Source organism: Quercus lobata, chromosome 2, assembly GCF_001633185.2.
Source record: "Quercus lobata isolate SW786 chromosome 2, ValleyOak3.0 Primary Assembly, whole genome shotgun sequence".
In the NCBI taxonomy this organism is placed as follows: Eukaryota; Viridiplantae; Streptophyta; class Magnoliopsida; order Fagales; family Fagaceae; genus Quercus; species Quercus lobata.
The window spans coordinates 1,942,953-1,957,089 of NC_044905.1; the positions used below are offsets into that span (position 1 = coordinate 1,942,953).

Sequence of the window (14,137 nt, forward strand, 5' to 3'; positions counted from 1 at the left end):
TCATCTCTTCAGTTTGATTCTAGAAAAAAAAAAAAAAAAATCTCTTCAATTTCTTCACGTTTCAAGACATATATATTGCAAATAAAGTAACTTATATTACTTACGACATGACTATACAACTTTACTATTTGACAAATTAGGAACTAATCAAAGCTTCGTTTTATTCAAATCTGCACATATATATTTAAAGTCTGTTTAAATACACTTTACTAATCGTTTATTTATTGAAAGTACAACACAAATTTTTTTTTTATAAAAAAAAGGGCAAAAAAGATTTTACATGGAAACCCACTAAAATAAGATGCCAAAAAACGCATACATAGTCTAAAAGATTTTCAAAGTTATAGATTTAAGTGGTTCCATAATTTTTTTGTATTGCAAAAAGCATGTAATTAAGATTTGGTTTGTGATGGGCCATTGTTAGTGTTCGCTAACTGACATATTGAAGCATGGCTGAAGCGTGCCTATGATATCCTAACATATTTACGTAACCTGTTCCTCTATTATATTTCATTATTATTTGCTTTGCTTTAATTTTTTTAATGCAAAATTAAGACTTCGACATGCTAACGTGGAAAAGTAACCTAACTCACGTTGTCATATCTACCATGCAAACCCCTTAAGGCTCTGACTTACTTTTGCACCAAATGAGACAAACTCAGAAAAGAAATCTTTCTTTTATGCACTGGGTTGGGCGTGCTAAGAAGTAAGAAGTAAAGATCTATCTACATGTACAAACAACAGTATGACTTAACTTGGATAATGACAAAGACTAATGGTGTGAAATGTGAATTGATGATTATGATCACGACAACAGTGGTGACCCATGAAAACAATTGGAGTGTCAGGAAATAAGCCAAATCTATGGATGCAAATAACAGAAATCAAAGAATAAAAGAAAAGATCATGTTTACCAAAAAAAGAAAAGAAAAGAAAAGATCATAGCACAAGCACACACAAATGTACATATTTACCTGCTTCTACCAAATTAGGGTTACATTCATGAGATTGCTGCAATTTTATTATGACGACTAAGTTTAAAGTTTTGTATTTGGACAAAACCATAGTAGTTTCTAATCACTTCCAACTAAGACCTCATTTTAATAAAGTATAAGGAGTACCAACACATTGCTAATAAGAAAAAAGTGACTCGAACTCCAGACAATTCACATAATAGAATCTTGTTGGCCCAAGGTCCCAACCACTAAGCCACTAATCACGTTGGTTATTTAGTATATAAATACTATTTTATTATTTGTTACATACTTGTGAAAAATTATAATAAAAGATAAAAGGCATTTAAACTTTAAAGTGTATTTTGAGAAATAATACAATACACTTTAATGTGTATTTAAATGCAAAAAAATACCTTCAATAATTGTACTAACAGTACCAATTTTGTTTACGACCCTAGATCTTGGAGAACTGAAATACCCGAACATAACCAGCAATAATATAATAGATCTGAATCATCTAACTCCACATACATCCTATCATGGTGCCATCAATTAAGTACTCCCCCAGAAAGTCCGCTAATCATATCTAGTGAATGAGGTGCTAACTTGGGGCAACAATCTTATTATAAAAAACTTTTCAAAAAAAGAAGAAGTCATTATAAAGAGAAAAAGGAAACTCTGTGCAGATTATTCAATAATAAGCAAAACATGTCAAAATTACTCATCAATCACGCTTGATTATCACTTTTCCCTAGCTCATTCGCTCGCCACAATATTTATTTCCATTATTTCTTTTCACACTTTCTTTTAAGCATTAAGGTGCCGTGACAAAACTGTATTTCCCTTGCGTTTCAATATAAAAAAGCCTCTTTTTTCTTTTTAATTCTCTACCCAACACTACCACTTTATGCATATTAAATAAGGGGTCAAAAGTAGGAAACTATATAATTTCTTTTCTTTTCTATATAATTTTTTTTTTTTTTAAATTTCCCATGGTAAATGATAAACTAGATGTTCATGTCACTGGCTCAATCAGTGGTGACTTTTGTCACTTTTGTGCTTTCAATTTGTTAGGAGATATAATGACATCTATATTAAATTAATGGGTAGGAAAATCTCTTGGGATTGTTAAGCACCCTCAACACCCTGCAGGTGCGAATGGTCCCCGTTTGGGTAGGCACCTGAGCTTATAACTTATAAGAGAATGATATGAAAAGCTTATAATGAAAAATGAAAACTAAAGAAAAAAAAAACAATAATGAGGGAATTTTTTAAAGAAAAAAGTAATTGAATCTTTTTTTATTTCCCATAAAAATTATATTAATACTATGTACTTTCTTAAAATTGTTCACTAACAAATACCTTAAAGGCACTAGTTAACTAGACACCAAGAAAAATGAATAGATAGATTGAAAGAGACATAACATTAGGCCCAACCGCCCAAGAGCTAGCTTGCAATGAAGGAATGGATATTTAATGCGAATTGAAAATGAATAGATGGGCATCATGAACCAGCCACAAACTCTCTTAATTTATTTCTTTTAATCTTTAAAAAAAAAAAAAAAATTTTGTACATAACATTATCCAAAATTTTGATTATTGTTGTTAAGGTCACGAGAATTTGGGCAATGGCCTTGGAGCAATTTCCAGTGAGTTGCGTCCCAGCTGCTGTACAAATTTCTTCTTCACCAAAAGCCAAAAAAGCTTGTCTTATAAACCAACTTCGATTACAAAGAACATTCACTATATATTAGTGTATTGCTTTCATGATTGTATTTTTTACTACCAAAAGCTTTCGTATCACGGAAAGATAAAATATACAGAGATGGTTGGGGTGATCACCTAATCAATTCTCTTTGCCTACTTTTTTTAAATACAAAATTAAAATAAAATGCACTAATTTATGGTAAGAAGAATCCACTCACAATTTATTTGTGGCAAGAAACCCTTGTCATCATTATTTTTTAATCTTTTATTCCTATACAATAAGTTTGAAATTGGATATTTGGATCCAAATTCCCCTTAATTGAAGAATTATATAATATCACTAAACTATAAGACTTTTGATGAATTATAACTATACTTAATAAGCTTATGGATTAATTATTAAGTGTTCTTAGTGCATTATAAATGCATGCTTCATGCTCTCACTTAAGTAATGAGTCTCACAATAAATTTAATTAATGGAACTCACTATTATGTAATGAGGAGAAACCAGGGGCGGAGGGAGGGGGGTGTCTAGGGGGGGCAAGTGCCCCCCTACCCCCTTGAATTTCTAAAAATTTCTCTAATAATGCTACTATATTGTACAAAAATATCTTATTTGCCCCCACTACACAAAAGGAAAAATAACTTCTGTCTTTTTTTAATTCCCACGGCAGCTTCTCTTACACATAAATAAACTTACACTCCAACAACTCTTATATTAAAATAATGGTAGAAATGAAAAGGGATGTTTTATATACATTGTTTTACTCGTTAGTAACCTTGTCATTGATCTTACCAGTTGCAATAATTATTGTTGAAAGAATTTTTTAGCAATGAATATAATTAATAATTGATTACACAATCGAATAAGATATCAATGGATAAATAATTGCTTAGTCACATATATTGATAAATTTATATTCAAGACTATTGAGTGTAAAGAAATCATGCAATGATTTCAAAATATGAAAAAAATCGTCGACGGCAATTAAGTAAATTAAACTAGGTGTGAAAAAATAATTTAAAGTTTACATTTTATGTTAGATTGTGTATGAGAATTACATTAGCATATAGTTGGTTATTTACTTTGTTATTCAATTTTGTCTTTTAATCTTGCCTAGCTCCCGACCCAAATTTCTAACTCCATTACTGAGAAGAACAAGCATTTATTGAATGATCTATTATTATTCGCAATTAGTATTCTTTTGTAAAGCACAACAAACAAGTTAGGAAGTAGATTTTGTAATTAATATGAGCATAAATATGATTTGAAACGCTAGAGAAAGTCGTTAAGTTCAACCTAACATGATTTGCAAATTGCAAGGAAATGTGCAAGGACGCGCTAATTTCAATGGTTGTTAACATTGGATTTTCCCTACATACGTAACAGTCTCACTGTTGTCATGGGCGTGGGCCGCGCCACCTTAAGGCCAGGGCGATCCCAAGACTACCCTAACATGAAATTTTTTTTTTTATATATAATAATTTAAAAATTTTTATTTGTCTATCCTTCAAAAAAAATTTGGGAACACCCTCAGTTTTTTTTATACCAATAAAATTAAATTTTGCTCCATAATTTGCTCTACATTTAATGGATAAATGATTGCTTGGTTGTGTACATTGAAAGAGATGTAACTTGTTGCATTGATAATGAGATTATCATGCAACGATTTCAAAATATGAAAACGTGTAGAAATGAAAATGTGTAGAAGGCAATTATAAACTTTATATATTTGCGTGTTTTTTTATTATTGTTATTGTCAATATATGAATTTTTCTTTTTATTAAATTGTATAATTTATGTTTCTTAAGTAACAGCATGAGAAAAATTTTTGGAGTCCCAACTGCCTGCGTACAATGTTTTAGTATTTCATATTTCAGTCTAAGATTTCAACAACATTGATTGAAAGAAACAAAGATATATACAAGAGAGTTAATGCATGTTGACGGTTTGAATTAGCTAGTGTATCTACTCTCCTCTAGTTCTTAGGTCTTTTATCCTTATACACAATATATACGTGTATGTGGATCCCACAACAACAAATTCAGAGTAAAATTTTTTTTTTTTTTTATTTTTTTTATTTTCACAATTGTACTGTGACAAATTTTAAATGATAGATAATAAAATAGAGTTAGTAATGAGTCCAAACAAGAATTAATGATGACAATCCGACAACTCAGCAGTTGTGAAAATTTATTATGAGAAATATTATATTTATTATATTATTTATCTTACAATTATGTAAGAGTTACATATTATGAGAAAAACGATGTATATATAAGATGCATGAAAAACTTTTTGGTATAGAAGTCACGCGGTGACACACCTCCAAACAAACTAACGCATCAACAATTACATCCAAGCAAGGTAGGAACCTTCGGATAATTAAACCCACCTCTAAGAAAGGTGCTTCAACCAACAACTTTTGCCGAAAGGTAGTGCAAACTAGGTTGAGTAAAAGGGTATTTCCCATAAATATCCTCATCATTTATTAATTTTACAGGTGCCTTAATTACCTAACTGATTATGGTATGGTTTGCAGTTTCCACACACATTAGTCCTTTTTTTTTTAACATTGTTTTTCACACTTTCTAACCCTGCTGGATAACAAAAACTGTTCACTAATATAAATGAATCAAAATCATTGACTAATATTTTTCCAGCTAGTATAAAAAAGGAAGAATCCCTTCATAGAATTTTTAAAAATAATTATAAACACGTACAGAAAAGAAAGAAAGGGATCGTCTTAGAGACTGAATTAACTAATTCTTACACCACAGAAATATATATATATATATATATAGTCTCTACAAATTAATTAATAAGCCAATTCTTCCTATATATATATGACACAGAACAGAAGCCCCGAACAAAAACATCGGTGTTCTGGCCTTCTTAACTTGCCTCTAGCAAGCTGCAGATGGATGTGTGAAGGGATTAAAGAAGTGAGGCTTTGATGGTCCAATCGAGAAAGGACTTGTAGAAGAGCCATCACCACCATTGCAAATCCTTTCACAAGAGGGACACATAGTGAGAGTGGCTGCAGGAAGCTGCATATAAAAGGGTGCAGATAGTTTCAGTGACTTAAGCTCCTGGAGCTCTTTCTGTAGCTTCTTGTTCTCATCTGTTAGTCTTTCACAGCATTTCTTCAATAATTCACAATCTACTTCAGTTTGCTTCAGCTTAGTCCTATACATATACAAGGGAAAATGAATAAAAACTTATTCATGCAATCATTAAAAATAAATAAATAAATAAAAGAGAAATGGATCAATTTCATGGTTTAGGTTAATTACCTGGCTCTCCGATTCTGGAACCACACTTCTACTTGCCGCGGCCGTAGATTCAACTTGTGTGCCAAGTCTTGTTTTTGCTTCTGATAATTCCAAAACACAAAAATAAAAATACAAAAGAGAAACAAATTTATCAGTCTTAAAAAAGAAATGCATAACTTCAATAAAAACACTAATAATGATTATAATTTATATAGCACAAGAACATAGATGCTACTATACATAGAGATAGATGGAATACAAAGATAAAGAAAGATGAAATAATTACAGGATTGAGAGTAGCATGTTCTTTAAAGTTGTCTTCTAAGATAGCCGATTGTTCTTTGGTGAGTCTAAGTTTCTTCCTTGGACTAGCTTCCTCATCTTCATCGCTTACCCTTGAAGAGACTCTCTCTACCTCAACCTCTTCTTCACCACCAGATAATTCTCTCTCCCTCTTGATGCTAGATGAATTAGAAAAAGATGATACTGCACTAAGAGAAGATGCCTGTTTATTAGGCAAATAATCCACAGAATCACCACCTAGTACAGCTTTTCCAGCTTCTTTCTTTGTTGTAGCCAATTGGTATGTGTAAGAAGTCTCATCTGATGGGCCTAACGTAAGAGAAGGGAAAAGGTGGTCATACTTTAGAGAAAACTTCTCCTTCTTCCTCTTCTTTTTCTTCTTTTCTTGATGATGATCAGGCTGCAAGTGATCGTGATTTACTTGCTTGTCATGGGAGCCTAGTGCAAGAGCAAGGCCTGCGTTACAAACATCATCGAGACCCATGTTGTAAGAAAGCCTTATTATTGTTGAAGTAGAAAGAGCACGTATATATGAAGGCAGTAAGGTCTTCTTGTTCCAAAAAAATTAATGGAGGAATATGTGTTAAAAGGTATTCTTGTGAGAAGGGCGTGGGGACTGATTATTAAACAAAGGAAGGAAATGAGTAGGGAAACGAATCCGGTTTGTGGAATTATGAAAGTCCCATATCTCTTTGTCCTCATAGGTTGACCATGACTAAGAAATCTCTCGATCTCTTCGAGTATACAACTTAAAAAAAAAAAAAAATTATAGCTACAATAATATTTGAAATTTATGATATTTAGTCCATGATAATTGTTTTTATCATTAGATCAAAAATATATATATATATTTGAAGTGAGATTTAAACACAAATAATTTATTTAATGATAAAAAACTTGAAAATACATAATACTTTACAAAAATTATTCATTATGATGAGAGGACATTCCTCAAGTACAAGAGCCAATAATTTCTCTTACTCTGCACCAATAAATACAAGTCAATTAATACTGATTTAATTTTTTCATATTACTTTTTGAGTTTGTATCATAATTTAAAAGTAAATGATTTATATTTGTTAGTGTAGAGTACTACATCATTGTCATATAGAAATATTAAACCATTTTCTCATTAGAACTAACTGTAAACCACTACAAAGTATGCAATGTATGGAATGAACAGAATCAAGACATAAGTGGAACAACATGGAAAGTGGATGTACTATATATAAGAACGCATGATAAAGAGAATATATTTAGGCTCTTTTTACCTTTTCTTTTCGTTTATCTTCTAAGTTTTGCACTTTCCAATATACACTAGTTTATTCTATAGACAGTGTCAATCCCGTGTCTCGCACAGGATTAAACGTTTAAATGTTAATATATCATGTATGTGCTTTAGTAACTAAGCACATAGGTCATAGCTAAGAGTTAAATATATAAACTATTGAATAAATTTACCAAAAAAAAACTATTCTATAATGTGCTAAGGACTATTCGTAACTAACATCAGATTACCTATATTAGTTGGAAAGTACACAATTTCTCAAATTATTTTGAGAGAGTATTAATTTAAGGTATATAACTTTATATATAGGGTATATAGCGCTAATAATATTGTATACTACGTACTGTACGTTGCATGTATGCTTGTGTACGGACATGTTGATTTGGGCATATATATATAGTGTGGGTATTATGATTAACTTGTCTCTCCAATGAATAACTAGATTAATCTAGCACCATTGATATTAAAGGCATTACAAATAATGAATAATTAGTACTAATTATTTTTTTGAGAAAATAATTAGTATTAATTATGATTTTGAGTTTAGTGGAACAACTCATTGAAGATTATACCCATGAGGGTCAGATAGTACATCACATGTGTGCCTCATTGTACACCTAGTTGCAGACCACCCAAATGTCCCCCACTACATGCCTTAATCACTTCACTCACAAGATGTGTAGACAATAGTAAGCATGGCTCTTGATCTTAAAGTTAATGTTACATAAAATTTTGATATTTTTACTTGATTTTTAACAAGGGAGTCATGATGAGATGGCTTATCATTCAGTGTGCTATAAAACAATACTATACATTTTTTTTTTAGAGATAATTACAATATGTTGCTAACCCACAACTCGAATCCAGTTTTCGAAGCACTTTGTGCATGGAGAGGTGTCAATTCAGTTACAAGACCTTTGACAAAACAATTCTACTTTAGTACATCAAAACGTTACTTTATTTATTTTAACAGACTACTCTTATATCATTCTTTATTAATGAGAGAAGAGAACGTAAAAGTGAATTTTTTTTTTGTAAATTTTTGTCCAAATGACACACTTGATGGAGAATTTTTTGCAATTAGTGTGCTAAAATCACAAGTAACCCCCTGCCCATTTTTGGGGCTGTTCTTAAGTTACACACTTGATGCGTACTACACATATAACCCTATATCCCATTGACATATATGTATAAAAGTTCATATATGAGCCCATATCCAAAAATTAAAAAAAAAAAAAAAATTGATTAGAAAGCTAAGCCAAAGCATTAAAAAAAAAGGTAGTTAGAATAAGAAAACGCAATAAACTTACAAGTTACAATACAAATTCCAAATTAACTATATCAAAAGTTGATCTTTTATGAGTTGATTCCCTCCTTAATTTTTTTCTCGTGCACTAGATGATTGCCTCATTTATTGGGGGTAGTGTCCGTTACCATCAGCCCTTTTGACTTGAAATTGTCTAGATGCATGGGGCCATTGCTTTATGCCCCTACCTATGACTTTATGAGGGAACTGAATAAGTTGGATAGGGCAACATGAGAGTGCCCTCTTGAAGGAAATAAGTTAGAAAGATGTAGCGCAGCGTGGAAAATAACCAACCATGATGACTGAGAAACATGCTTTCAACTATTTTCCTAATTTATCTTCCAACTCAAAGTTTCAGATTTTGTGCGACTTAGAAATTATCGCCTCGCGCTAAGAGCTTTTGTAACTCAATTGGTTAGTACTTTATGATGTTTTTATCATAGATATTTAGGGTTAAAATCCCCTCACCTCCAATTATTAATATATCAAAATAAAAATAGAAGAAATTATTGCATTGTGTGTGTTTGGTATAATTTATTTTAGTGAGATAAATAAGTTAAGTTTTAACAAAATCATACCTTACAAAATTTTTTAAAGATCTGAATTTAAAAGAAATAAATTAAGTTATACCAAAGCTCATATGTGCAAGTGTGTAATCTCTCTCTCTCTTTTTTATTTTTATTCTTATTTTAAGCTTGGTTATAACAAATGGGATAAGAGAAATTGAATCGAAGTTTTTCTTTAATAAAAAATAAAATAAAATCCCACTAAATTACAAGATTCTTTCCATAAGTAACTTTCCTTTTAAATAAGTAATTGAGTGTTTTTTTTTGGTTGATAATTCTATAATTGGGGAAGGGAAGATTAGAATCCTAACGTATATGTTAGAAATATGAAAAGTGCTAGTTATCTATAAGAATGTCGGTAAGTGCTTTGGTTAATGTGGAAACAAGAAAGGTGTGCACTATTTAAAATTTAATGATCTGAGGCCTTAGAGGTCAATTTCGAACCAACTGTCATGGATGAAACAGAAAGGTATATAAATTTCAAAAAGAAATATAAATGGTTCCAGAATATGATTCATTAGAATCTTTGCTTACCTAAGAAAGTTGATGTTGAAGTTTGAACCGACTAAATGACATTGTTTAGGAAAAAAATAAATAGTTTTTTTAGCAAGAAAAACTAAATAATGACAATTTTTATACAGTATTTTGTATTTTCTCACTTTCTAAATAATTGTTCCATTCGAAAACGCACAAGTTATAGGGAACTAGTAAATATTAGAGGGTTCTCATCTACCTTAATAGCTGAACTTTCCAATGTTAATTTTATTTTTGCAATGAAAGGTGAAAAAGCAATACCATTTTTTTTTTTTTTTTTTGAGAAACAGCAATACCAAATTTAATCAGTAATAGATACACTTACAAAAGCTATCATAGAAATTATTCAAAAATATATATGTTTTTAACCATTTTGAACACTAAGAAATATTTTGCTAGCTGAATGGCAGTGGCGGAGCCACTTGATGACCAAGGGGGCCTGGGCCCCCCCAAAATTTTTGAAAAAAATAATTTTTTTTGAAAATATCTTAAAAATTTTGTAAATTTTTAAATAACCTTATCATTTTGGCTCCTCATACCTGATAATATACATATATATTTAAGAAAATCTAAAAATAAACTTAATTTTCATTTAAATAAAATACAATCCATAAATACATATGTCAACAAATTACAATAATTAAACATTCATTATCTTTTAAAATGAACACATAAGTATTTAACAATTATCTCAACAAATAAAAGGGAAAAATTTGAGTTATGAAGTATTGTATCTTACTATTTTACATTTCATAGACATACACAAAAATTTATATATGGCCCCCCAAAAATAAATTCCTAGCTCCGCTACTGCAGAATGGTGCATTCAAATCACGCTTCCGTGGTGACATCTTGCCAAGAATGAAAGATATATATCACAAGAAAATATTTATTTGTTTTTATAAAAATCACTTTGAAAGATTTATAGAATCACATGATGCCTTTCTTTTATTTACCCTTGTTTTGTGCATGCTATTAGAGGGTTGGGTTCTACCCATTTATATATTTAAGCCCTAGGCTACTATGTAATCTTTTATTAATATATTATTCAATTGCATAAAAATCCAAAATCTTACCCACCATCATTTTTCATGTAAGGTTGAAGGTATAATATAATGTAGAGATCATTAGCCATTAACTTCTTGATAATTGAACTTATTAAAGGGTTGTGCTAGTATAGAATTTGACATCTAAAACATGTTTCTCATAATCAAAACATTTGTAATTTAATATATTGCTTGATCCTCTTTACGAGAGAGTTAAGCCCATCCGCACTTTTATATATATGTTTGTCATAGTGTTTGTTTTTAGTCTACTTGGCTTATTTACAATATCCGATTTTTGTTAAGTGTAGTTATACTTTTATCTAAGTAATTTTTTTTTAGCCTGATAAATAAATAAAAATAAACTCTCTCCTTAAACAAGCACTAGCCTAACATATATTACTACGTGCGTATGCAGAATATTACAATTTAGTGTATAATCCGTTACTGCCTTAGGAATCAAAAAAGAAGAAGACAATCACATTTTTTGCTAACTAGCTGGGCCGTTGATCTCATTTAGGAATAACCATTTATAAAAGCATCATTTTCTTTTGAAATTACAAGTAAGAAATCAAAAAATTATTAAAAAAAAGAGGCCAAAAAAAAGAAAAGTGTTGGAAATGATTGCCATGTGGTACGGTTGATCCACCGGCGAATCTACAAGTGCACCCCTTGTGTGAGTCATAATTGAGAATTTCATATTGATGAGACATCTAACTGTCGGGGAAATGAACTTTTTAACAGTAGTTTTGATTCAATATAATCTAATGATATGACCATAAAGAAAAATAATTAATCAAAGATTCTTAGGTCACGAAAAGTTATTTAAGCGGGCAACAAGGTTGAATTTATATCTCACATGCAGAAGATGGGATTAGTACTTACAGTTTTTAATTAAGTTTAGTAGCACAATTTTTTTTTTTTAATGTTTTGTTCATAATCATTGATATGATTTATTATAAAGGTGATGTTACTATAATTAACTTAACATTTTAATAAATCACTAAAAATTATGAAAATGTTATGTTCATAATAATATGTATATATATATATATATATATTTTTTTTTTTCTTTAAAGAAAATCAAATAGCATCCTTCATTGACAAGTTTCTAAGGTGCGTGATTTGATAGCCATTGACTTTGAAACAGTAAGTAAAATAACATAATTTCGTCCAAAGGGATGGTTGAGAAAAGTTTGAATTTAGAATAAAATAATCTTTTTTTTTTTTGGCTCTAAATCAAACACTAACCAAAATGACAAATTAAGGGAAAATGTAAAGCTTAATAGCACTAATGTTGGTCCTCATTTTACCACTCCCTATTATATATTATCTCATTTGTACATGTCTCTTTTTTTTCTTTTTCTTTTTTCTCGAAAATGCTATTTTCAAAGCATTTTCACAAACATTTTCACAACAGAATTTAGAGACAAATTGTCATTGATAGATTAAAAAAATAATTTTAGTAATAAACTTAGTTTAAAATCAATAATAATAATTCATTTTTCATGTAAGATTTATTATAAAAATATTATAAAAGTAGCATTATTTTTGTTTTTTTTGATATGTTTTCTACATGACTAGTTGATTAAAGAAAGTAAATCACCCATTTGCTGATTCCTTTTATCATGGGCTGTCAACTTGTTTACCCTAGGTGGTCGACATGTGGACAGGAAGCATGGAAGCAAGAAAGAATTGAGCTAGGTATAGGGATAATAATAATAGGGTATATAGTATTGGACCCACTAATGATTTGGCATGATGATGGGGCATTCGATTCTAAAGGATGATGATGATGGATTTTGGAGCGTAGAAGTTGGCAATGATGGAGGAAAATGTGGTGTTGGAGATAAGGTTTCAGATGTGTTCCAGGCTATAAGGCCAGCCGACCATTGGGAGTGTGAGAATTATGCTCTTTGTTTGTCTTTTGCCACTTCTTTTTCTTTCATACCAACCGGCCATATCGAGGAAGCCACCACTTTTGTCTACTTTTCACTACTACACACCAATTGGATTTTAATTGATTGTAACCTACGTTACACTTTAAGCATTATTATTAGCATCTTGTTCAATTCTCTAATTTAGTGAGAGGTAAAGAATGATTGTCCCATGACGCATGTATATAATTGTACATAACTTTATTTAGAGGTACAAGATTTTAATTAAGTGAAACAATAGATTTTTTGATTTTATGCATGCTTCATCAAATTATAGGAAGGTTCCCTTAGATATTAAACTTGATCCATTTTTAAATATGCATAGCTTAGATGGAACTGAAAATTTATTTGTTAAAAATTGAATGAAGTATAATTGTACTTTAAAAGGTAATGTCTTTAAAACTATATATAAACAAATAAGTCTAATAACGGTTACGAAACAAACACCTAATTATAATCCATATAGCTTATACAATAAGAATATAGAGTACTCAAACAGGGGCGGAGTCAGGACTTGAAGTTAGGGGGTGACTCTTTTGTTAACTGTGTGCGGCAGCTCCGGCCTTTGAGTCTACTGCTTTATTACTAATGATTTTTTGTTTAAAATTTTTTAAATAGCCAAGTTGTTTGTTCCGGGAAAAATAGATTGATTGGGCTTAATTTTTTTAATTTTATTATTCGTAATTTTTGTTGTTGGTCTATTTTTTTTTGGGTTTGTATATTTTGTTTTAGATAATTTTTTATGTCATTTAAAAGGTAAAAAATGCTAAAACTACAAAATTTTTATAAATTGCTAATGTGGTGAGTGATTATTGATAAGTAAAAAGTGATGTAAGTGTACAAATCAATAAAAATTTGCTACCCTAATAGTTTGTATAAACGTTGTAAAAATGTTTGTGGCTATAACATTACTCTCAAAAGAATTGATGGCATTATTAAGGAGGACAAAGTGTAATTTTATTGAATAAAATTGTTAAAATTAATACCTATTAATAGTAATATTTAAAAAAAAAAAATTAGGGGGGCCATGTACTCAATAACAGCTCCGTCCATGTACTCAAATTTGTCATCAGATTGTTGTACTTCGAAACTTATCCAATGAACTATTTACAATTTCTCAAAAAAGTATAATTTAAATGAAGTACATATAATATAAAAAGGAGGGACAACATACAATAATAATAGCATGGAGCTAGCTAGCCTATATAATCTATATCCACT

The 14,137-nt window shown here is 30.2% G+C and overlaps 1 protein-coding gene across 1 annotated transcript; it reads right to left on the reverse strand.

Moving 5' to 3' along the window:
• Positions 1-5,412: 5,412 nt before the first annotated feature.
• On the reverse strand, positions 5,413-6,869 carry LOC115978088 (homeobox-leucine zipper protein HAT22-like). The gene is made up of 3 exons (XM_031100114.1): positions 6,226-6,869; positions 5,961-6,040; positions 5,413-5,853 (listed from the first exon to the last, which is right to left on the reverse strand). The coding sequence occupies exons 1-3, from the start codon at positions 6,724-6,726 to the stop codon at positions 5,571-5,573; spliced, it is 864 nt and encodes a 287-aa protein (XP_030955974.1). The 5' UTR covers positions 6,727-6,869; the 3' UTR covers positions 5,413-5,570.
• Between the last annotated feature and the right edge of the window lie 7,268 nt (positions 6,870-14,137).

Excerpts from the sequence above, each read along its gene's own strand:
- LOC115978088 (XM_031100114.1), bottom strand. The coding sequence starts at position 6,726 with ATGGGTCTCGATGATGTTTGTAACGCAGGCCTTGCTCTTGCACTAGGC. Across the intron at positions 6,041-6,225 it reads AACATGCTACTCTCAATCCT|AAGCAAAAACAAGACTTGGC; the intron begins GTAATTATTTCA and ends TGGAATTATCAG. Across the intron at positions 5,854-5,960 it reads TTCCAGAATCGGAGAGCCAG|GACTAAGCTGAAGCAAACTG; the intron begins GTAATTAACCTA and ends GTATATGTATAG.